This window comes from Lemur catta, chromosome 22 (assembly GCF_020740605.2).
Source record: "Lemur catta isolate mLemCat1 chromosome 22, mLemCat1.pri, whole genome shotgun sequence".
NCBI lineage: Eukaryota > Metazoa > Chordata > Mammalia > Primates > Lemuridae > Lemur > Lemur catta.
The window spans coordinates 14,321,958-14,348,971 of record NC_059149.1 but is presented as its reverse complement, the minus strand read 5'-3'; the positions used below and the strand labels follow the sequence as shown (position 1 = coordinate 14,348,971).

At 34.2% G+C, this 27,014-nt stretch overlaps 1 protein-coding gene across 1 annotated transcript in view; it reads right to left on the bottom strand.

The window, feature by feature from the left end:
* Positions 1-27,014, bottom strand: part of TEX15 (testis expressed 15, meiosis and synapsis associated) — a 46,297-nt gene that overhangs the window by 6,507 nt on the left and 12,776 nt on the right. The window contains exons 3-6 of the mRNA XM_045535461.1: positions 25,398-25,635; positions 11,142-11,288; positions 10,134-10,296; positions 1,176-8,542 (exon numbers count right to left, since the gene is read on the bottom strand). Coding sequence (XP_045391417.1) covers positions 1,176-8,542; positions 10,134-10,296; positions 11,142-11,288; positions 25,398-25,635 — 7,915 coding nt within the window. The remainder of the gene's footprint in view (positions 1-1,175; positions 8,543-10,133; positions 10,297-11,141; positions 11,289-25,397; positions 25,636-27,014) is intronic.

Sequence of the window (27,014 nt, the reverse complement as noted above, 5' to 3'; positions counted from 1 at the left end):
CAGAAATCTTTCCTAACAATGTAAGTTTTGGTTTTTTTTTTTTTTTTTTTTGCTTTTCTCATCAATACCTATAAAACTTTTTTTATTATCATCCTGACTTTATATATATATATATTTTTTTGACATGGGGTCTTGCTACATTGCCCAGGCTGGACTCCAACTCCTGGGCACAAGGGATCCTCTTGCCTCAGCCTCCCAAGTAGCTGGGACTACAGGTGTGTGCCACCACACCTGGCTCCTCACTTTACTCTTGATGTGAATACACTTGTGTTCTTGCTGTGCTTTGGAAGTATGTTCATAAGCTGGTTATTAAGCATTTTCTAATAAATATAGTGTAATAGATGGAGATTAGATGTCTAGTCTATAGAACTAGTTTAACAGATACAATTAAGAGAGCAGAAAAAGAATCCTACTTTTCATTTTGTATATACGTTTATTTCTTCTGAACTAAGTAATTCTTGAGAAGTTGTAAGAGAAGCCTTTGAGTGGAGAGCAGGGGCAACTGTCAGTATGGGTTCTGGAGCCACACTGCCTGGTTTTAGGTCTGGGTGCTCCCATTTACTAACTCTGTGACCTTGGGATAATCATTTCATCTTTCTATGCCTCGGTTTCCTTATCTTCAAGTATGATAATAAGTAGTGGATACATCATAAATATTTTTGTAAAAAATGAATGAGTTAATAGTTGTACAATCCTTACAACAGTGCCAAGTACATATTAAATGCTATATAAAATTTGTTTATATAGGATTTCTTCTAACTCTTTGATAATCATCTATAGAAAAATATCTGTCCTCCTTTCTCCATCTGGATGATAATGGTCAAGAGGACAGGCTTCATTAGCCAGTTTTTAGAATTCCCTACATTGGGCATAGGCCTGTCATAGATAGAGGCTACTCAATCAATTCTGGTCACTCACATTCATAATATTAAACTTTCCCTTAAGAAGCTATTAAAATTCATACCTTTGCAAAAAATCTAAATTTAAAATTTAATTATGTTTAAAAGGTAGACATTTGAGAAGTCTCCCATATATAGTATCAATTGTATAATTTTATAGATAATTAATTACTTAATCCAGTATTTTAGTTAAATAACTTGTATTATTCTGCAAACTGTTTGCTGAAAGAACAGACACTTGTTTTCAAAAATACACACATTTAAAAACATTTGTACCTTTTGCTTCTTACAACTGGAAACAGTAGTACTTTTCGCTTGTTCCTCAGAATCCTCACACTTGTCCACAGTGATAGCTCGTTTTTTAGAGCAATTTGGAACATTTTTAACGATACACTCTGGAATTAAGGGCACCTTCATAGACATACTGGATTTATTGACATTTTCCCCAGGTTTTATAACATGAACATTCATCTTTTCTTTTCTCTTCGGCTGGAAAGTCTTCCTTCTGTTACATAGCATTTGGCATAGAATAAAGGAAATGGCTAATTTAGGATTTTTAGCACATATAATCTTCATATGTTCAATGGTTTTCATGACTTTCATAATATGGGCCACTTTTCCTAAGTCTTTCTGAGGGGCAGACATTGTATTTTTGAGCAATGTAGAAAACTGACTATAGTTGTATTCTAACTCTGTCACAGTGCTTCCATAATTTACAGATGCTATGCATGGCACAAAGTCAATATATGTGGAAATGGAATACTTAGACTTCTTTAGAAGCTTTTTTATTTCTGAAAGTTCTTCAAGTTCTCTTGAAAACAAGCGAAGAGCATATGAGCAATTAACAGCTTCACTGTATTTGTAGATAATATCCACATCTTTCTGAAGTTCAGAAATAGCAGTCTCTATCACTTTCCAAAGGCAAACATCTGTTGAGTTATTATCTTTAAGAAATGAAAAAGAAGTCATTTTTTCTTGGCAGTGAACCAGCTCAGGAAGAAGTGACAAATCAAACCACAGCATACCTCGGAACCTCTGTTTGTCTAGTTTCTTTGCTATTGAGTTTTTAAGAAAGTGAACTGTTTCTGAGACCATGACAATTTCAACATATGTTTCAATCGCTTCAGGTTTTAAAATTACAGCCCCACAGTTGTGGTTTTTCATGTCCAAAACATTTTCTTCTGTGATAAAAATATTATCTATATTATCTTCTTGTAGCATCTGGAACTGTTTTTTTAAAATTTCTAAATGATCTGTACATCTCAAGGTGAGTTCCTGTAATTTTTCAAGGTCTGCAAATTCAGCTTGATCCAGTATTTCACTAATACCACAAATATCTGGGTGTGAAAGCCAAGTACCATTAAACCTATAATTTTCTATGCTAATTGTTGCTTTGTTTAGATCATCTGACTTTCTGGAAGCAATCACAGTATTCTTCTCAAGCCCAATATTGGAAATTGGTTCACTGTTTAAATCTTCAGACAAAGTACCATATATCTGCTGCAACTTTGAAAAAGCACACTGATTCATTTTGAGTAGCATTTCTTTATTTTTTCGTGAGTATTTTTTGCTGAAAGATCTTTTCTCTTTCCAAACAAGACTTTTTGCAGCATCAAAAAAGATATGTTCCAGACCATAAAGAGATATTTTAATACTTAGTGCCTCATTGTTCTTGATAAAATTAACTTTTGAGGAGATCATTTCTATGATAATCCACAGATGGTCTTGTTTTCCTGGATATGAATGAACTTCAGGAGAGTCCCCATATATACTGATCAGCTTTAAAGTACTTTTTCTCAAGGTTTCTAGGTCTCCTAAACTGTCTCCAAGGTTAACTCCACAGGTAAATGGCACAGAAAGAGAAAAGTCAAAGCAATCAGAACAATGCTTCATTATGGCTTCACATTCATTAATCTGTCGTTTATATTTTAAGAATGCATAGTATGAATTATCTCCCCTTTTTGTTTCTTCAAACAATTCAATTAATTGACCATGGTAAGTCTGTAACTCACAGAAGGCATTATATTTTAACCTTCCTTGAAAAGCAGGATAGAAATTGGACTGCTGTTGATATCCACGTGGTCTGCCAAGCAGCTCACCGTACAATGTCTCATCATACCAAAGCAAGCTTCGGAATGTTGGTTCACCTCCTAAAAGTCTTTTTTTGTTTTCAATGAATTGAATAGTTTCCATCATCATTTGAAGTTCTACCAAAGTGTCAACAGCACATGGTTTTAATTTGCACTTGCAATTACTCCACAGGTTTTGTTCTAACAGTTCTCTTGAAATCACAATTTCTTCAAATGAGCATTCTTGCTTTCTTTCAAAAGCTTCAACAAAGAAAGGGAGAATATTTTGACAAACCATAGTTTCTTCCTGTAGAACTTGTAAAGATGATGCTTCATCTGCCCTTTGCAAAATTTGAGATAGCTTAGTTATAAGGGCCGTATGATTAGCTGAGCAATGTTTTTCATCTAATTCATTCACGTATGATGTAGGTTTCTTCTGATGAGTAGTGACTTTAGAGGTTTCAGAGTGGGCATGCAAAACAGGTATATGATTAACTCCTACAATATCTGGTTTGGAAATAAAGGCTGTTTCTGCATGTAACACCGAGTCAGGCTGAGAGTCATTACTAATTTTAATTTCCCCCTTCTTTTCTCTTTTGTTAAGCTGATTAAAAACTATGTTATTCAAAGAAACTGCCTTCGTAGTATTTTTAGTGCTTAGATGAGAATCAATTAAGTTATTTTTAATTGTTCCCTCATTTAAGTGGGAGGGTTCTTCTTTTAAGATCTCATTCTTTTGATTTTTGTACTCAGTCTTGACAGTTGATCCTTCAATAATGCTTCTCTTGTAAGCTGAATCTTTGGCTTTTTCTGCTTGTTTAACTTTGCACATTTTCCTGTCCTGAATGTCCTTCTTTACAATACATTTTGAAGAAGACCCCTTTATGTTATCTTTTAAGAGCAGAGAACTGTCATTGGAAGATAGTTTCTTCATTGTATTTTTCCTATAACTTTTACTTTCTTCAGTTGCTGATGTTAGATCCAACTCAGACTTCTCAGTAACATTTGTTTCATTCTCATCTACGTGGAAGCAATTACCTGAAGAGCATTGCTCGGTCTTTAGAATCTCCTTTCCACTACATATCTGCTGGTAGTGTGATGTTGCGCAAGAATCTGTAGCAAAAATTCTCTGTTTATGCAAGTAAGATTTCAGAGATTCTCCCTTACTATCTGTCACTGAAGTGGTTGAAAACAATTGAGGAATACTGTATTTTTTGCTTGCTATCAAATTCAGGTTTAATGGGTCCATAAAGAAGTTTCTTGTAACAATGCTTCGTTCACAGCTCTCAACAGGAGGTGTCCATTTTTCTACAGGAAAATTTACTTCCATGTTCCTTTTACAACCAGATAAAATAAGGTTATCTTGCTTGCCAGTATCAACATTTAAAAAGTGCTCCACATTTGATTCTAAGACTGAAATAAATATGTCAGTTTTCACCTTTGTGTGAGCTATACAAGTTGCATCATAATTTTTGTCTGTGCTGTAACTTAGGTTGTTTTCTTTTGTGCAACTTAAAGATACTGAATTACTTTCATTTATTACTTCACTAGCCTCACAACTGTGTTCTTTAGTTGCATCCTTAGTATTATCATGGGCTGAATGGCTCTTAAGCTTTTCATATTTACTAATGTTAGATAGAAACTTCACATCACTTTGATTTTCTTTTTCAGTTAGTTTCTCATCTGAGTGGTCTGAGGAAGAGAGCTGTCCAGTCTTTCCAGAAAAAGGCTGAAGTTCTGATAATCCCGGATTTCTCATACTTTTATTACTATAAACTGGCTGATTTGTACTTTGGGAAATGGAGGATAGGGACAACTGTGATTCAGGATGTTGTTCTTGATCACAAAATTCTCTCACATGAATAGTAGTGTGACTTCTGGAGATATTGCTGGCCACATTTTTCTTGGAAAGGTACTGTGTGATCTCTTCACTTAGTTTGTAAGACTTGTGCTTTGACCCACGGGTTAATGATTTATCAACATCAAATTCTAAAGCTCTTTTCTCTCCCTGTTTGTCATATTTTCTTTTTGACAAAAAATGCTTAGTAGAATAGTATCTTCTTTCAGACACAGAACTATAACCCTGAAGGTCACAACTTTCCCAGAAATTATTGCATATTATTGCATACGATTTTGGTAATGGACCCTTTCTTTTCTCTCCCACTTTAGCTATAATCTGCAGAGATGTGTGAACTCTTCTATGAGCCTTCTTTAAGTGAACAACAGCTCTGTCTAGTTTTCTGGAAAGACATTTACTCTTACATAAAGATGCTTCACTATTTAGAATATCCAGGACACTCCTAATGTGCTTTTCTGACTGTGAAAATGTTTTAATTCGTCCTTGGGATAATAAAAAAAAACACTCAGATGGGTCTGAACTGGTTAGCCTCCTTTTCTTTCCACAAATTTCATGCAGTCTTAAATCTTTAGGTGATATGCTCTGATCTCTAGAAGATGTATATATCTTCCTCTTGCTAGTTCTTGATTCCACTTCCTTTTTACTTCTAGTATCATTACAGTCAGTTTTTGATTTTGTAAAGGAACACCTGCTTCCATCATTTATTGTGGCAGAAGTTTCAGTAAACAAAGATTCACTGTTTTGTCTCTCAGATGTATGATTCACATGTGTATTTTGACTCAAGTCAAAAGAAAGGGAGATTTCAGACTTACTCACTAGTCCTGATGCTTGCAGTACATTACTAACTTTATCTTCACCTGGATAACCTGAATTTTTACCAGAAGGCTGACAGTGAATTTTAAATCCTAGAGCTTCTCCTCCTCCTTTATTTATTTCTGGTTTTGTGGCTTCAGTTACATATTTCCAAAAATTATTTTTCAATTCAAGGGAGTCAGCAGTGGGGCTGAATCCTGGCCTAACTATGTTAGTAATTCTAATTTGTAGATCTGGAAGTAAAACTGGGTTTAGGAGCTCTGTTTTGTTTTTCTGTGTGGAGGAATAAAAACAATTACTTTTCTTAGAAAAATGCTGATCATTATTCTCCCTTTTTGTGGTGCTTTTCAAAATTTCTTTCTCCCCATTGTTGCTTCCTAATAGACCTTCCCAATCAATACGGGACTTCAGAGCCTCATATAATGCCTCAAGTTCTTCATAAAGTACATTTTCATGGCTATGTGTATCTTGTTGAAATAGATAAGCATCATCACACTGTTCTGATCCTACTTCAATCTCATTTTCCAATTCGAAATTTTGAAAAACTGAGTTCTCACTTTTTGATTGATGAAATGAGTCCTGTAATTTATTTTTATCTGTATCAATTTCACAATCAGAAACCTTATGTTTTACTAATGAACCAAAATCTGGACTCTCAGAAGAACAAGTTTCTTTAAATTGGTATCTGTGGAGATCTTCATGATCTGTGCTTAAAGTAGGCATAGTAGTACTAGCTATCTGCACTGAAGCATTGGAGGATACACACACTGAAGAACTTGAAATTTCAGGAAATGTTGTGGCAGCCAAATGCTCTACACTTCTTCCAGTATTTTGAGTATCTTTTTGTTTTGCAGAATTAATGGTATCTTCACTCTCCAATAATGCAGTTTCTGTTGGTACATATTTTCCTTCCCAAGTCAAGTTAACTGTAGTAGAAAATTCTTCAGAACTCAGAATTTCTACATTGTTGTAATTTTTGTTCTCCCTCCTTTCATCTATATTGGTGAAATTTTTGTTTGTATGAAAACTCTGTTTCTCATCTCCATGTATACCCTCTATGTTATTTTCTGGAGAGGAAGCACTATCTGTCTCTTTCGCCTCATTCTGGTTTTCTTTACCATTATCTCCTTGTTCTCTGAAATTAACATTCAGGCATATATCATTGTTCAACTGTGCATTAAAAAACACAGTGTGATCTTGACCTTCAGTATGATGAGTTTCTTTGCAGTCTCTTTGAATATTCTCTAATGACAGAGGCTCATTTTCATTTTTTCTATGGACACATACATGTTCTTTAGTTATGTTACAATGTGAATTTTCATGAGCTGTTTCTATGTCATGAGATGAAATAACTGTATCAATGAGCATTTCTTTGGCCTGGGGAATGTCTTTTGCTTCTTGGAAAGCATCAGTCATAATGCTAAGACAATTTTGAGTTGTTTTTTCCAATTTCAGTTCCATAAGCTTTTGAGCAATGGCCAAATTTGTATGAATATTATCTTCACATTCCAAAGAATACTGAAGATGCTTTTGTGAAAAGCTCCCTACACCTGGAGTAATACTTTGTAATTCCAATGCTACATGTTGTAGTTTATCCTTATCCTTTGTGGCAGGTGTGGAAGATTTCTGTATTTCTAACTCTTGAGTAATTAATATTTTATCACGGTTTTTCCCCAAAGGGTCAAGACTCTCACTGTCTTTGTATTCTTGGCACAAAGAAACACAATTATCTATTGGATGGATTTTTGTTTCATCAGTGAAATAGTCAATTTTTTTCCCCAAAGTTTGCTTTTCTCCATGTTTGAAATTGTCTTCCAGGTCAGTGAAGTTTCCCATCTTTCCAATATTTTGAATGTATTCATTTATGCTTTCTTTCTTTTGGAATGGAAAAACTGTAGACATTTTGTGATCAGTGTGATATACAGTTTTCAAATCAGAAGACTGTGATTCCTGAGAGACTTGACTACTGTACTCTCTTGTACAAGTATTCATTGACTCATAAGAGTTACGTGGCTCACTGTGTTGTTTAAATAAAAGTGGGATGTTACTTTTCTGTTGGGCTCTCTGGGCTTCTATCCCATTATGTTTTTGGTTTTCAACTTCTGAAATTACATTTGACAAAGAAACTGGGAAGGAAAAATTCTCTTGGTTCTTACATTGTCCCGTTATGGTAATTTTATTGGGAGTTGTAAGGCCATAGTCCTTGGAGCCCATGTTAGGAGCCTGAGATTGTGAGTCATCCAAAGACATTTTAAAGGCAGGGACATCCAAACAATTAGTAAGAAGAGAACAATCACCAGTGATGACTTCTGATGAGGCAGAACTAGTTGGCATAGGTGACAGGTTTAGTTCTGAATTAACATAACCTAAACTCTTCTCAAATGGCAAAATTTCATTTAAACCTGCAGTATCATTCTGTTTTCCCATGCTTTCTTCTCTCCTCATCAATCTTGGGTCTTTGATGAGTTTTGATGTAATAACTGTGCTTGAGCCAATATTGTTTTGAAGAGGAAAAGCAGCAGAAACACTACTTAAAACATTTTTAAGACACATCAAATTTAATAAGTGGTCACCATTAACATTTTCTTTGGTATCACTGGAAATAAATGAAAGACCTGAATCATGTGCATGTACTTGAGAAATGTCTTTAATTTCTCCTAAGTTGTGCTCTGTCTGTCCATGGTATGTTTCAAGTGTAGAAATGGTTCCATTTTGTGCATTTCCACAGGAGTTAGAAATATTTGAGTTGGAAGAATTTATTTCTGAATTTAGTGTACTGCATGAACAGTTTTTCTGAACAAATGGGTCTACAGGTTTCCTGAAATGCTCAAAGATGACAGTAGCATCTTTTCCTTTTCCAATTCTTTTGGCCACTGTACAGTTATTCAGAGAGCATGCTTTTTCTGTGGAAATAAGAAAGAAAAATTCAAAGAAAAAGTGTTTCTACAGACAACTGTTAATACAAGTAAACTATGTCAAGAGTGCTTTCATTTGAAAATTATCTAAAAACCTAATGATGGTTAAAATGTACTCTCAGAAAAATGCAAACAGAAGTAGATAAGTAACAAACCAATAAAGTATAAATGATGTACCATGAAACTGTCCTAATCTAGGAATCTTAATAAAAAAAGACTATGTGCTATAAAAAATTTAAATTCTGACAAGAAATAGAAAAATTAAATAGGAATAAAAACATTTTCCCCATAGAACTTTTTCATATTAATCTGAAATATAGCATCTACATGCTAATAGGCAAAATTGTCTACCTCTACCTATTGTTACCTTGCTTCTTTCCCCTCCACCAAGGCAGAACAAGCAAGAAAAGAAAAGAGGAATGAGGGGGGAGGGGAGAACCCAAAAAGTTTTTTCCAGGAGCCAAAGCAAACCATTATCACTTTCCCATAGTAAAATAAATATTCTTGCAAATAATATATTTAAAAAAAAAAACCCCTGGAAAATGTAAGCAAATTTCCTTTTACCATGTGTAAAAATGTATTCCTAAAATTTCATAAAATGACTCTCAAATAATGAAGGAACTTACAAAAATGCATTATTTAACAAGTAAATAATTTCTCATAAAATGTTCACAAAACATTTACAGCTAAGTAACACTACAAAATATCCTTACTATAACAGAAATTAATGATGAGAAATTGCTTATGAAATCTATGAGACATGTGAATCTGTTAGATCATTGAGAAGTACTACAGACACAAATTCAAAGATACTAGCAACACATATAAATGAATCAAGATCCAATATATAAAAGAATTCCAATAAATTAGTAATAAAATAAAAAGTTAGCCTAATTAGAAGAAGTAGGTAAAAGATTTGACCAGGAACTTCAGAAAAGTGAAAATCTAATGCTCAATACACCCATCAAAAGATCCAAAGTATTTGGGGAAAAGCAGAATATAAAAGCAATGAAATGCCACACCTAACTAGAGAAGCAAAAACCGTAAAAAAATGTCTGACAATACTAAGTTTCTCCATCAAAAATTAGAGAAATGCAAATTAAAACTACAATGAGATACATATAATCATTAGACTGGCAGAAACAAACCACCTGACATTGTCTTGGGTTTAAATTGCACATTCGTACTGTAAATATACACTCTACAGAAAAATTCCTGCACATATGCACTGAGACACTGATGTGAATGTTTAAAATAGCAATGATTGGAATAACAAGAAAACTGGAAAGTGCTCAAATACTCCCAGTAGAATAGTGTATACTCACGCAATGGAATACTCCATCCATCCATAAAAATTAATAAGCTATAGTTACACATATCAACATGGAAAAATCATATGAACATTAACACCAAGCAAAAGTCATCCCAAAAATACCTGCACTGTGATTCTGAATCTGTAAAATGGAATACAGGTAAAACATAACTACTTTCCCTAGTGATTCACAATGCATTAGAAAACAATAGCCAGAAGTATTAACACCAGCACAAATGCTCCTGAAATAGAATACATGAATCTTACCAGTCCTCTTAGAAAATCCTGTTGAGAGGAATCTCAATGATGTCACAAGGTGTCCATTATCTACTTTTTGACCAATAAATTTTACTGTTAGCACTGCATATGGAAGACACTGCCTAGGCTTATCTACTGGCTTTGAAAGGACATTGTATTCATAGAAGTATACCTGAAAGATAAAGAAGAAGAAAAAGAACCAAGTTTATGCTGATGAATTTTGGTAATCAGACTTGAGTAAGCTCATAAATTAAAAATCTCTGTATAGTGGCATGATGTTATTTATCTACTTCCATATACTCCCTCCTGACACCTTCTTCAACCCTAGTTTTTCTTTTGAAGATGTATAAAATTCCCATTTACTCCCCACCACATATTTTTCTTCTTGGTAGACTACCAATGTTGGCAGAAGCAGACACAAAATCTGTTTTTAAATAAAAAATATTTTTCCATTATAATTTAAACACCTTGCATATTCTCTGAATCACTGTATTTTATTTGGTTGGAAAAGTTAATTAAGAAAATAACAATAACACATTTTATATGAGGGAGCATGTATATATTTATGGGGTACAATGTGACATTTTGATATACGTATACAATGAGGAATAATTAACTCAAGCAAATAAATGTACCTATTACCTCGCCCATCATTTTTTATGGTGAGACATTTGAAATTTACTCAGTAATTTTGAAATATGCATAATTATTAACTATAGTCACCCTACTGTGCAGCTGCGTTCAAAAGAGAAGTTGGTTCGTTTTGCAAGTTAGGAATTTATGGAACATCTAAATAAAAGGAGCCACTGTACTTTTGAACAGAGTTAAAGGCAAATTTTCAACCTTCTTTACAAGACTACAAATACTAAAACAGCTTCCACTTTTTGTTAAGATTGTATTATAATAAATGAAGGAAGAGATTTTCTCTAATTTTGGGGACTTTGTTTTATGTCTTCTATCATACAATGTGAAGTATGTGACTTTCAAGTAATCAAATGAACCGTAACATTAACATACTGCTGAACTGTAGGCTTGTAGCTCAATGGCATCTTTCAGAGAAGGTATACTTCTTGACATATGGCAATCAAATTTAGGAGAAGGATCCAAAGAAACTTTGTTTTTATCCACAGAAGGCTGAACTTTCTTCACTCTTCCAAAGAGAACCTAAAAACAAAAAAAGCAAAAAAAAAAAAAAAAAGGTCTGTAAGAATACATCTAAATACTTTTAAACTCTCACATTTCAAACAAAAAAGGCTAACATTAATTTTTTAAAGTAGAAAGATGAATGGAAACATAATCCATTTTCCAGATGAATGAGAAGACTTCACATGGTAATTATGTCAGTTCTCCCCAAATTAAACTCTTAAGAGTGGAGAAAATGCCAATACAATTTTCAGCAAATCTACTTTTACAAATGAGTTTTAGTTTAAAAACTTATCTGGAAAACTAAACAAACAACAGCACAGGAAACTTTTTGAAAAATGTGGGTTAGAAATACAGAATGATGGAACAGGACAGGTTAACTTACAATTCCAGATATAAAAACATTTTTTAAAAGGATGTTCCCACAAGAAAAGGCAGAAGAATGAACAAAAAACAGAACAAAAAGCCTAGCAGTCAGTCCACATATATGTAAAAAATATTTAAAATATAGTATATTATTAAAGGTACCATTTGAAATAAGTAAAGCAAGGATAGATAATTCAATTCGTGGTGTGTGACAACACGAAAAAACTAAATTCCTTTTTTTAATGTATAATGAAAATAAGTATCAAACAAGTTAAATATTGAAGTATTAAAAACACAATGAGGCTGGGCTGGATGGCTCACACCTGTAAGCCCAGCACTTTGGGAGGCTGAGATGGGAGAACTGCTTGAGGAAAGGATTTCAAGACCAGCCTGGGCAACAAACTGAGACCCTGTCTCTATAGAAAATAAGAAAAATTAGCCAGGAGTATGATGGCACATGCCTGTAATCCTAGCTACTCCGGAGGCTGGGGCAAGAGGATCACTTAAGTCCAGGAGTTTGAGGCTGCAGTGAGATATGATCACCACTGCACTCCAGCCTGTGTGACAGAGTGAAACCCTGTTTCAAAAAAAAAAAAGAAAAAGAAACCCCACAAAAAACCAAAACAAAATTCCCCTAAACATAAGGAAAATACTGTAGAAAGAAATACAAGGAAATAATTATCTAATCTAAAAGTGAGAAATCTTTTCTCAGAATACATGCCAAGAAACCATGAACCAAAAACATACAAACTTCACTATACAATATACACATACATTTTTCAGAGACAGGATCTCTGTCACCCAGGCTGGAGTACAGTGGTGTGATTATAGCTCACTGTAACCTTGAACTCCTGCACTCAAGTGATCACAATATTCTAAAATTTCTGTGTATCACAAATGAGTACAAAAATTAGGTCAAGTGAAACTAGAGGAGCCAGAAGGAAGTGTAATGAATATTACCAAAAGCTACACATTTTAAATAAAATCAGCAATTCTATAACTATTTATTCATTTGACACAGAGTCTTGCTCTGTCTCCTGGGCTAGAGTGCAGTGGCATCATAGCTCACTGCAACTTCAAACTCCTGGGCTCCAGTGATCCTCCTACCTCAGCCTCCCAAGTAGCTGGGACTACAGGTGCACAACACCATGCCAGGCTAATTTTTTTTTATTTTTTGCAGAGATGGGGTCTTAATCTTGCTCAGGCTGGTCTTGAACTCCTGGCCTCAAGCAATTCTCCCACCTTGGCCTCCCAGAGTGCTAAGTACAGGTGTGAGCCACCATGCTCAGCCAATTGCTACTTTTAATAGGTTACTACATTAGTTCAAAAGTCAAAACAATAATAAACATAATGTGGTATCCTGGACTAGAAAGAAACATTACTGGAAAAATTGGCAGAAGCCAAATACAGTCTCTATTTAATTGTGTTGGACCCACGTTTAACTGCTTAGTTTTGACAAATGTGCCATGGTTATGTAAAATGTCAACAGGGAAAGCTGAGTGAACTGTATATAAGAACTCTTTATACCAGCTTTGTAACTTTTCTGTAACTCTGAAGTTATTTGAAAAAACACAAACATAAAATAATAAACCATATAGAGGAAAACTGAGCTCTCAAGATATGTTTTAATCAATTGACAATGCTCACAAATCAATAAAAAAGGGGGGGGCAAACCCAAGAAACTGGCAAAAACCATTAATAGGCAATTCACTAAATATAGTCAACAAATACATTTAACAGAAGGCTTAAACTCAGGAACAATCATAATAAAGAAAAAAACTAATAATGAGGAACTAATTATCACATATTAGACTGGGAAAAATTTAAAAAAAGTACAAGTTTAGTAAATGTGTGAAGTAGCAAGTATTCTCACACACTGTGGATACAAGTGTCAATTAGTACGATCTTTCTCAGGGCAACTAGGTATTATATACCAAATGTGTACAAACATCCATACTTCTGACTCCTAGGAATAAACCAATTAATTCTTAGCAAATGAACATTTGTGTGTGTAAAAAAATACCTAGAAGTATGATCAAAGTATTATTTAAGAGTGTAAAAACAAAACAAACCCAAAACCAAACAATATACAGAATGTGCTGGGCAAATTTATGGTAGAGGTATATGGTGGAATACTATGCAGCTGTTCAAAAGGGTATTAGAGAAGAATACTTATTTAATGGCATGGAAAATTTTTATTTGATCATCAGTGAAAAATCAAGTTATATAGTATATAAAGCAAGAACATACTTTAATTACAATTATATATGCGTATCTATATACATGAATAGATGACTAAGTATATATACATATAGGAAAAAAACGGGGCTTTTTGGAGATTTTCAGTATGTTACTTTTCTAAAATCAATATCTATTACTTTTTAATAAAAGGTAAATTATGCTTAATAAATTTGATATTTGAGGTAAAAAAAAATTTAAAGACTCATATGATACTTGGGAGGCTCAGGCAGGAGGACTGCTTGAGTCCAGGAGTTTGAGGCTACGGTGAGCTATGATCCTGCCACTATACTCCAGCCTGGGTGACAAAGTGAGATCTTGTTTCTAAAAAGAATAAAAAAGAGGCTGGGCGCAGTGGCTCATGCCTGTAATCCTAGCACTCTGGGAGGCCGAGCGGGAGGATCATTTGAGCTCAGGAGTTAGAGACCAGCCTGAGCAAGAGCGAGACCTCGTCTCTACTGAAAATAGAAAGAAGTTATATGGACAGCTAAAATATATATATAGAAAAATTAGCCTGGGATGGTGGTGCATGCCTGTAGTCTCAGCTACTTGGGAGGCTAAGGCAGAAGGATCGCTTCAGCCCTGGAGTTTGAGGTTGCTGTGAGCTAGGCTGGCCACAGCACTCTAGCCTGGGCAACAGAGTGAGACTTTGTCTCAAAAAAAAAAAAAAAAAAAAACAAAAAAACAAAAAACAATCATAGATATGAACCACTGATTTTATATGGATGTACAGACGTCCTAAGTTGTCTTTACATAAGTGACAATGCCTTTCTATGATTTTAATAGTCCTGACAAAGCCATAACTAACTAAAGAGTAAATCTTAACCAATTTATCTGTTAATGCTTGAAATTCAAGCACGAGACTTACTTTTAAAATTTTGATTAGTTTTAGAATTTTAGAAAAGTTGCAAAAATAGTTCAGACGTCAATTCTAGGAAAATAGTGGAATAGGAAGCACAAGAAATCTGTGCTATTATCCCCCTAGATAATAACTATGCTAGCAGAATCTGTCTGATGTAACTATTTTGGAACTCTGGAGTCTACTGAAGGCTTGCAACTTTCACGATGAGGTTTAGATCGTATATAGGTGAGTATCCCTTATCTAAAATGCTTGAGACCAAAGGATTTCAGGTGTAGAATACTTTTCTGCAGTATTTGCGTTATACTTACCAGCTGAACATCCTAATCAGAAAATCTGAAACCCAAAATGTTCCAACAACCATTTCCTTTGAACATCACATTGGCACTCAAAAAATTTTGAAATTTTGGAGCATTTTGGGTTTTAAATTTTTGTATTAGCAATGGTCAACCTGTATTGTGGTTGATTTCAGTCAATTTCAGTTCTTAGCACACGAGTAGCTATCCTTCAGCCACCCCAGCGGCCCCATGGCAGGCAGCTGTGCATGTGTTCCCTGAGCAGCCTGCACACTGCTTGTGGGTGCTAGACTGGGTGATAACAAGCATAGAGGATATGTGCTATGATTACTTCGTTACTGCTTCTGATAACAGAGGTGACCAGCATTGTTCTTGCATCTCTCTCCATTGTTGAAAGCCCTTCTCTCTCTGGCTGAAGTGATCTCTAAAGGATTAAAAAGCCAATGCCTTTTTTTCTCCACTTCATTTTTGTCTTTTTCCCCTTATGGGAGCCATATCCTGAAGATGATGACATTCAAAAGCAACCACATATATGACAGAAAATAGAAAGTCATTACACCAATAGACAGGTAGGTGCAGGCTCAGAAAAGACCTGAGAAATTTACACATTAGGCTTATCATTGGCACAGAGGCAGCCTACAACAACAAACGCAGAACACAGAACAAAAAGAAAAACAGCAAGGCTTGGGAGGAGTTCTAATTTCCAGAGTTATTACACTGTTAGAGTCAAATGTCCAGTTTTCAACCAAAAAAAAAAAAAAAATCCAAAAGGCATACAAAGAAACAGGAAATTATGGCCCATTCAAAGGAAACCGTCCCTTAAAAGGACAGTCCCTTAAAAAGACCTGATAGCAGATATACTAGACAAAGACTTCAAAACAACTGTTTTAAAGATATTCAAAAAACTAAGTATGTGGAGAAGTCAAGAAAACAATGTATGAACAACATGCAAATAGCATTAAAGAGATAGAAAATGTAAAAAAAAAAACCCCAAAAATATATTTTGGAGCTAAAAGGTACAATAACAAATGAAAATTCACTAGAGGGGTTCGAAGGCAGATTTGAGCAGGCAGAAGAATCCATCAGCAAACTTGAAGGTTGGAAAATGAAAATTATTGAGTCTGAAGAACACAAAGAAAGACTGAGGAAAAGCGAACACTGCCTAAGGGACCTGTGATGCAACATCAAGTGGACTAGTATGTGCTTTGTGGGAGTCCAAGAAGGGAGATGTGGAAAAGGTCAGAGAATATTTGATGAAATAAAGGCTGAAAACTTTCCAAATCTGATGAAAGACATGAATATAAACATTCAAGAAGCTCTATGAACTCTAAAAAAGACAAACTCAAAGAGACCCCGGTGAGACACATTATAATCCAACTGTCAAAAGCAAAGAGAGAAAAATTTGAAAGCACAATAGAAGCAATTCATAACATATAAAGGATCCTCAATAAGACAACAGGCAGATTTCTCATCAGAAACTTTGGAGGCCAGATGGCAGCGGGGTGATATGTATTCAAAGTGCTAAAAGGAAAAAAAAAAAAAAACCCCCCGTCAACCAAGAATCCTGTATCTGATAAAACCATCTGTTAAAAGTTGGGGGAAAACTGAAACACTCTCAGACAAATAGAAGCTGAGGGAGTTTGTTCCCACTAGACCTGCTCTACAAGAAAGTCTGTTATCAATAGACTGTCCTGCCAAAGGGAATCCTAGAGGTTCAAATAAAGGACATCAGACATTAAACTGAAGCTCTAAAGATCTCAGTAAAGATAAATACATTGGCAATTATAAAAGCCAGTACAGCAGTCCCCCCTTATCTGTGAGGTATAGGTTTTAAGACCCCCAGTGAATGCCTGAAATCGAGGATAGTACCAAATCCTATATATACAGTCATGTGCTGCAGAAATGACTTTTCAATGACAAACCACATACATAACACTGGTCTAATAAGATTACAATATATTTTTACTGTACCTTTTCTATGCTTAGATGCCTTTACATACAAATTACTTACCACTGTGTAACAACTGCCTACAGTATTTGTTACAGTAACATGCTGTACAGGTTTATAGCCTAGGAGCAACAGGCTACACCATTTGGGTTTTTGTAAGTACACATTATGTCTATACAATGATAAAATTGCCTAATGACACATTTCACAGAACATATATGTATTGAAAAGCAACATATAACACATAACTGTTTTTTCTTATACATATGTACCTATATGATAAAGTTTAATTTATGAATCAGGCACAGTAAGGGATTAACAATAAATAATAATATAACAATTGTAACAATACACTGTAATAAAAGTTATGTGAATGTGGTCTTGGTCTATCTCTCTCTCAAAACATCTTATTCTTCTGTATGATGGGTAACTGAAACTGTCAAAAGTGAAATTGTAGGTAAAAGGGGATTAGTGTACTCTTTTAATAACACTGCACAACTCGTTTTGTTTTCTATGTGATTAAAGAGAATAATGCATTAAAAAATTAAGTCTAAAAGCTAGTATTATTATAATTTTGGTTTGTAACTCCACATTTGTTTTCTATATAATTTAGGAGATTAACGCATTAAAATTATTAGTTTATATTTCTGGATACAAAATGTATAAAGATGTAATTCTGTGACACCAACAACTAAAAGGGGAAAAAAGCTATTGAAGAAGTGGAGTTTTTTAATGTTACTGAAGTTAAAATGGTATAAATTCAAATTTAAGTGTTACAACTTTAGAATGTTAAATGTAATTCCCATGGTAACCACAAAGAAAATAGCTAAAGAATATAAACAAAAGAAATGAGAAAGAACTTTAAATATTTCACTACAAAAAAATCAACTAAACACTAAAGAAAACAGTAATACTGAAAATGAGGGACAAAAAGTGGCCGGATGCGGGGGCTCACGCCGGTAATCCTAGCACTCTGGGAGGCCAAGGCGGGAGGATCATTTGAGCTCAGGAGTTCAAGACCAGCCTGAGCAAGAGTGAGACCCCGTCTCTACTAAAAATAGAAAGAAATTATATGGACAGCTAAAAAAATATATATAGAAAAAATTAGCCAAGCATGGTGGCGCAAGCCTGTAGTCCCAGCTACTCGGAAGGCTGAGGCAGGAGGATTGCTCGAGCCCAAGGAGTTTGAGGTTGCTGTGAGATAGGCTGATGCCATGGCACTCTAGCCGGGGTAACAGAGAGAGACTCTGTCTCAAAAAAAAAAAAAAAAAGAAAGAAAATGAGGGACAAAAAGCTGTAAGACCCATAGAAAACAAATAATAAAATGACAGAAGTTCCCCCTTAACAGTAATTATTAATACTTTAAATGGAATTAAACTCTCCAATCAAAAGATAGAGACTTGCAGAGTAGATTAAAAAAAGGAACACAATTCACCTATAAGCTTTCTATAAGAGACTCATTTTAGATGTAAAGACACAAATAACTTGAAAGTGAAAGGACAGAAAAGGATATTTCATATAAATAGGAAGCAAAAGAGAGCAGGGGTAGCTATACTAATATCAGATAAAACAGACATTAAATCAAAAAAGGTTACAAGAGCACAGAAGGATATATTAATAAAAGGTTCAATACATCAAGAAGATGTAACAATGATAAACCTTTATAAGCCTAATAGACTATCAAAATATATGAAGCAAAAATTAACAGAAATGAAGGGAGAAATAAACAGTCCTACAGGAACAACTACTGACCTCAATACTCCACTCTCAATAATAAAGAACAAAAAACAAAAAGGAAAAAAAATTTAAAACACACACAAGAAAAAAGAAAAAAAATAATTCATAGAACAATCATGTACAAGACCAGGAAGGAAACAGAGGACTTGAAGAATACAATAAACCAACTCGATCTAACAGGCATACACACAACATCCTACTCAACAACAATTAAATAGTATGCATATGCTGCCCATGAGAAACTCACTTCACCTATAAAGACACACAAGACATGGAAAAAGATATTCCATGCAAATGTAAACCAAAAAGGAGCGAGAAAAGCTATCCTTGGATCAGATAAATGTTAAATCAAAAACTGTAAAAAGAGGCAGAGAAAAAACTGTAAAAAGAGGCAGAGAAGGTCATTATATAATGATAAAGGGGTCAATTCAGCAAGAGGATATAACAACAAAATGTATTCAACAGTGGAGCACCCAAATATATAAACCAAATATTAATAGAACTGAAGGGAGACACAGACTGCAATAATAGTAGGGGACTTCCAACACCCCACTTTTAGTAATGGATAGATCATCCAGGCAGAAAAATCAACAAAGAAATATCAGAGCTAAACCACACTCCAGACCAAATGGACCTAACATTTATAGAACATTTCTATCCAACTGCTGCACAATACACATTTGACTCATCAGCACATGGAACATTCTCCAGGTTGAATCATATTAATATGTCAGGTCACACAAGTCTCAAGAAATTAAAAAAAACCCCAAATTATATCAAATAACTTTTCTGATCACAATGGAACAAAATTAAAAATAACAAGAGAAACTTTAGAAACTATATATACATATGGAAATTGGAAACAGTACACGTACATGGAAATTATACAACAAGCTCTTGAATGACCAATGGGTCAATGAAGAAATTAAGAGGGAAATTTAAAAATTTCTTAAAACAAATGAAAATGGAAACAACATAACAAAACTTATGGGACACAACAAAAGCAGTACCAAGAATGTAGTTTATAGCAATAAACAACATCATAAAAATAGAAAAATTTCAAATACACAACCTAATGATGTACCTCAAGGAACTAGAAAAGTGATAACAAGCCAAACACAAATTTACAGAAGGAATGACATAACAGAAATCAGAGCAAAAATAAAATGGAGACTAAAAAAAATCAAAACAATGAAAAATTGGGTTTTTAAAAAGATAAACAAAATTGACAAGCCATTAGCTAGACAAAGAAAAAAAGAGATGACCCAAATAAATAAAATGAGATACCAAAAGGAAACATTATAATTGATACCACAGAAATACAAAGGATCATTATAAACTATTATGACAACTATACACCAATATATTGGAAAACCAAACAAATGGATTAATTCCTAGACTTATAACCAAGACTAAGCCATGTGAACAAACAGAAAACCTGAACAGACCAATAACAAGTTCAAAGCATGAATGAAAAGTAGAGCTTGAGTCCATCTTTTGAAGTGAGGTATCACAAGAATGGAAAAACAAGCACCATGTGTACTGACCATCAAATTGTTACTAACTGAACAACACTAAGGTGCTCACATAGTAGTAATATTCACTGAGTGCCGGTCAGATGGGAGGGGGTGGTGGGGCTGGGTAAACTCACAACAAATGAATGTGAGTGCACTGTATGGGGGAAGGGCACACTTGTAGCCCTGGCTTGGATGAAGAAGCTAAGGCATTACATGTAGCCAAAATTTTTGTATCCTTATAATATTCTGAAATTTAAAAAAACAAGTATCACAACAAAGAAAACGCCCAGGACCAGATGGCTTCACTGATGAATTCTACCAAGCGTTTAAAGAAGAACTAATACCAATTCTACTCAAACTATTCCAAAAAATTGAAGAGGAGGGAATACTTCCAAACTCATTCCATGAGGCCAGCATTACCCTGATGTTAAAATGAGACCCAAACACAACAACAAAAAACCTACAGGCCAATATCCCTAATGAAGGTGGAAACAAAAAACCTCAACAAAATACTAGCAAACTGAATTCACTAACACATTAAAGAGATCATTCATCACGATCAAGTGGAATTCATCCCAGGAATACAAGGATGGTTCAACATTATGCAAACCAATAAATGTGATACATCACACCAACACAATCAAGAACAAAAACCATATGATCATTTTAACAGATGCTGAAAAAGCATTCAGTAAAATCCGAGATTCCTGATAAAAACTCTCAAAAAATTGGGTACAGAAGAAACATACTATAACAAACTCTCAGCTAGTATCATACTGAATGGGAAAAACCTTAAAGCTTTTCACTGAGATTTGAAACAAAACAAGGATGCTCACACTTTCACCACTTCTATTCAACAAAGTTCTGGAAATACGAGGCCAGAGCAATCAGGCAAGAGAAAAGAATTAAAGGCCATCCAAATTAGAAAGGAAGAAGTCAAATTATCCTTGTTTGCAGATGACATGATCTTATATTTAGAGAAACCTAAAGATTTCATCAAAAAACTCTTAGAACTGATAAATTCAATAAAGTTACAGGACATAAAATAAACATACAAAATTAGTAGCATTTCTATATGCTAATAGTGATCATTCTAAAAAGGAAATCAAGAAAGCAATTCCATTTACAACAGGTATAAAAAAATAAAATCCCCAGTAATAAATTTAAGCAAAGAACTGAAAGATCTCTACAAGGAAAACTATAGAACACTGATGAAAGAAACTGAAAAGGACACACACAAAGAATGGAAAGATATTCCATGCTCACGGACTGAAAGAATTAATAATGTCCATACTACCCAAAAGTCATCTACAGATTCAATGCAATCTCTATAAAATACTAACGACATCCTTAACAGAAACAGAAACAACAATCCTAAAATTCCTGTGTAACTACAAAAGACCCCAAACAGCTAAAGGAATCCTGAGAAAAAGAACAAAGCTGGAGGCATCATACTACATGACTTCAAATTATACTACAAAGCTATAGCAACCAAAACAGCATGGTACTGGCATAAAAACAGACATACAAACAAACAGAACAGAATAGAGAACCCAGAAATAAATCCACACACCTACAGCTAACTCATTTTCAACAAGGGTGCCAAGAACATACACTTGGGAAAGGACAGTCTCTTTAATAAATGATGTTGGGAAAACTGGATATCCATATGCAGAAGAACACAATTAGATCCCTATCTTTCACCACATAAAAAAATCAACTCAAAATGGATTAGAGACTTAAATGTAAGACCTGAAACTATGAAACTACTAGAAGAAAACACTGGAGAAAATGCTAAGGGATACTGATCTTTGCAAAGATTTTTTGTGGTAACATCTCAAAAGCACAGGCAACAAAAGCAAAAATAGACAATGGATTACATCAAGCTAAAAAGCTTCTGCACAATAAAGGAAACAATCAGCAAAGTGAAAAGACAACCCACAGAATGGGAGAAAATATCTACCAACTATCCATCCAACAAAAGACTAATTACCAGAATATATAAGGATCTCTTCTGGTCTTTTATCCATTTTCAAATTGGATTATTTGGGTTTGTTTGTTTTTGCTATTGAGGTCAAAATAATCTCAACAAAACCAAATAACCCAAAAGTAAAACAAACAAAACACACACACACACAAAACCCAATTAAAAAATAGGCAAAAGACCTAAAGAGAAACTTTCCAAAGGAAGACATACAAATGGAGAACTGGTATATAAAAAAATGCTCATTACTACTAATCATCATGGAAGTGCAAATCAAAACAATGATATATCTCACCCCAGTTAAAACGGCTATTATTCAAAAGACAAAAAATAACGGATGCTAGTGAGGATGTGGAGAAAGGGGAACACTCAAACGTTGGTGGAAATGTGGAGTAGTATAGCCACTGTGGAAAACAGTATGGAAGGTCCTCAAAAAACTCAAAATAGAACTACCACATGATCACACAAGCTCACTGCTGGATATATATCCAAAAGAAAGAAAATCAGTGACAAAGCAGACCACCACATATACTGGGGAAAGAAAACCCTATTTAAAAAATGGTGGGGGGAAAACTGGAGAGCTACATGCAGAAGAATGAAACAGGACCCCTATCTCTTGCCATACATAACTATTAATTCAAGATGGATAAAAAACTTAAATGTAAGGCATGGAACCATAAAAGTTCTAGTAGGAAAACTCTTTTAGACATCAGCCTCGGCAATGAATTTATGACTAAGATCCTATAGGAAAATACGGCAATAAAAAATGGGACTTAATCAAATTAAAAAGCTTCTGTATAGCAATGGAAGTAATCAGAGTACACAGACAACCTACAAAAATGGGAGAAAATATTCACAAACTATATATTCAATAAAGGGCTACCATCTACAATCTACAAATAACTCAAAAGTCAGCAAGAAAAAAGCACTTTTGTCCATCAAAAAGTGGACCAGAGAAATGAACTTAAGTTTTTCAGAAGAAGATGCACAACTGGCCAACAAACACATGAAAAAACATTCAACATTTTGTTCAGGGAAATGCAAATTAAAACCACAATGAGATGCCACCTCTTCCCTGTCAGAATGGCCATTATTAAAAAGTCAAAAAACAAGAGATGCTGGCATGGATGCAGAGAGAGAAAGGAATGCTTATATACTGTTGGAGGAACTGCAAATTAGTACAACCTCTATGAAAAACATTATGGAGATTCCTCAAAGAAATTAATGTAGACTTACTATTTGATCCCACAATTCCACAACTGGCTATCTACCCAAAAGAAAAGAACTCATTTTATCAAAAAGACACCTGCACTTGAATGTTCATTGCAGCACAATTCACAACTGCAAAGACGTGGAATTGACCTAAGTGCTCATCAATTCCTGAGTGGATAAAAAAAATGTGTATACATATACACCTCCACGAATTACTACTAATGCATAAAAAGGAATAAAATAATGTCTTTTGCAGCAACCTGGACGGCACTGGAGACCATTATCCTAATAAACTATCTCAGAAATGGAGAAAGAACCACCACATGTACTCATTAATAACTGGGAGCTGAACGATGGACACACTTGGGCATACAGAGATGCAAAAGACATTGGAAACCAAGAAGGGGCAAGGATGTGAAGGACATGAGGGTGAAAACTTACCTACTGGGTAAGATAAATACTATTATGGTGATGGACGCACTAAAAGCCCCAACTTAAATATTATAAAAAGTATCCATGTTAACAAAAGCATTCGTACCTCCTTAATATTTTGAAATAAAAAAAAGAAAATCCATGTATCAAAGAGATATCTGTACTCTTATTTATTGCAGCACTATTCACAGTAGCCAAGGTATGGAATTAACCCAAGTGCCTATCACTGGATGAATCGATAAGCAAAATGTGGCACATACATATGATGGAATATTAGTCAACCTTTAGGAGGAAATTCTGACATATGCTGCACCATGGATGAGAACTGAAGACATCAGGCTAAGTGAAATAAGCCAGTTACAAAAGGACAAATATTTCATATACTTAGAGTATCATACGGTATTTGTCTTTTTGTAACTGGCTTATTTCACTTAGTACCTTAATATCTTAGTATCTCATATACTTAGAGTAATGAAAAATCAGAGAGACAGGAAGTAAAATGGTGGTTGCCAGGGACTGGAGGAAAAAGGGGAAAGGTAGTTGTTTAACGGGTATAGAGTTTCAGTTTGCAAGATGAAAAAGAGTTCTGGAGATGGATGGTTGGTGATGCCTGCATAATATGAATGGACTTAAAAGCATTGAAGTTTACACTTAATTGCTAAAATAGTAAATTCTGTTGTTATGTGTATTTTACCACAATAAAAAAAATTGGAAAGAAATATGTACTTATTATAGAATATTTGGAAAATGCTAATTTAGAAAACTAGAAAGAACAGAAAACTATATTGTCAAGATCCAAAGATTTGCCTTTTCTTAATCTGTAAAGTTTACATCATCTTAATGATATCCCATATTTTAAATTTTAATATTTACAACAATTAACATGATTGCGTAAGCATTTTCTCATGTCCGTAAAAACTCTGTAAACCTAATTGCAATTGGTGCATATTATTCCAGAGAAAGGATGTATGATAAATTCATGATGCACTATTGTTGGACATCTTCATGATGGCTATTTTTTTCTACCATAAACACCACACATATGAAAAAGTTCAATGGTTTTGTATACCCTGCACCCAGCTTTTCCGAAAGTTAACATCTTACATAATCATGGCACAATTATCAAAATTAAGAAATTAACATTGTTATATTAATTAAAATAAAATAAAAGAGTTTAATAATATTAAACCAAAATTGTTATAATACAATGTTTTAAAGGAGAGCACTTAAAACACTATGTATTCATTATGATATGAACAAATGAGTGAAAGAAAAGAGGGTCAATCAGGAGAGAAAAAGATATATACTGGGAAGACAAAGATGATGAAGGCAGCCTTTGCTTACTTGAACTTTTGCTTTGTGCTGCACACCCAATTAAGGAGTCAGGAATAGGGAAAATTTTTGAATGATGATGACAAAACAGTAATTATTTATTTTATAAAATTTAAAAACTAATAATTTATATTAAAGGGAAATATGTTCAGGTCACTTTAAAGCAAACCCTTTACATATATGTAATATATTTGTTTTATGCTACCTACCTTAAAAATTATAATGCTTTCTACAGTAATGCTTTGACTATGAGCATAATTCAAGGCAACATCCACATGTCTAAATATATAAATTCCAAGAAGAGGATTTCCTAATATCTTCAATGTAGATGCTTTAGTACTTATCCCATTCTGACATATCTCTGTCACATCACTTTGTGGAAGTGCTAAAAAACAGAAATGTTCTTCAAGTTCTCTGCCATGTCTTCCACTGTCACGCATCTCTGACCTAAAAGAAAACAAATAATGCATGCAGTTAAAGGCAAACACCAATAGAATTTTCAAGAAGATAATTATTTCAGCTTACCACAGTTAGAAAGCAAGAATTCATAATATTCAGAGGTATCACTACCTTCTGATGATAAGTTAGACTGAAAATCATCTAAGGAACAAATTCGAGATTACTTGTCTAGGATTTATGAATATTATCATCACTGGCCTGTAACAATAAGGGCTAATATTTTGTGAATGCTGCAAATATAACCAGTAGAAAGTCTTTAGCTTTACATGCATTTTGTCATTTTGTTCTCGCTATACACATTTTAAAAATGAGGAAAATGAGGTTCACATGGTTAAATCTTGCCCAAGTAGCAAAGTGACAGAGTTGGAATTATATAGGCCAACTCTTGTCAGGTTCCAGAGCTCAACTTCTTGCTAATTGTGTTACGGAGGGAAGAATGTGTATTTCCTAAATGAAATCTGTTTCTATCTACATATTGCTCTGTATCTTTACCTACATAGGTGTACACACACACACACACACACACACACACACACAATTATTAGGGACATTCTCCATTCTTCAGGGATCTAGACAATCTGTAGAAACAAACTAATATTTGATTACAGGCTCCTATCTTAGCAGTAAGAAAATTATGAATCATCCTCAGAAAAGATTATAATCTGAAATAAAGATACTCCCGATTCTACTACTTCCATAATAAGACCCATTCATACATATAAAATATATATCCATCTCCCCTAATTGACAGACTAGATAGGGTGTTCTATATGGCTGTTTCAGGAGTAAGAAGTAACAGGAATTGCCACATCAGGTGGTACAACAGAGGTTCAGACACTAGTGCAGAAATCTAGTTCCAAATGATTATTTGCAATGATGAACCTGCAGAACCCAGCAAAGGAATGCATATACCACAAAAGGAAAATTGTTCTTGAAACCCACATGCTTCTAAAATTTATTTCCTGGAACATCACTCACAGAATTCGTATAAAGTGTATCATGCATGTAAGTGTATTAATATTTATTTGCAAGAATGACTTACCATTAACAGTAGACAGAATCAGAAAATAAATGGCAACATTTACAAAGCAAGACTGGCTTATTAGATCATGACCACTTCTCTCCTACTACCCAGAAACGTCAACCTTAACTTTTAGCTCCACATGTCTGCATTTCCAGCTCTTGCTTTCAACTTCGTATCCGTAGATTCTATGAACCACTAAGATTGTTGACTGTTAAAGTTTAATTCCTTAAATTAAACTGCTAAAGTTTAAAACTGTTCCCCATATTTGACTTCTTCATTGGTTTTTCTTGGGATTTGGAAAAACATTAACTTTCTGAGCAATGCCTGTAAGGAATTCCCACAT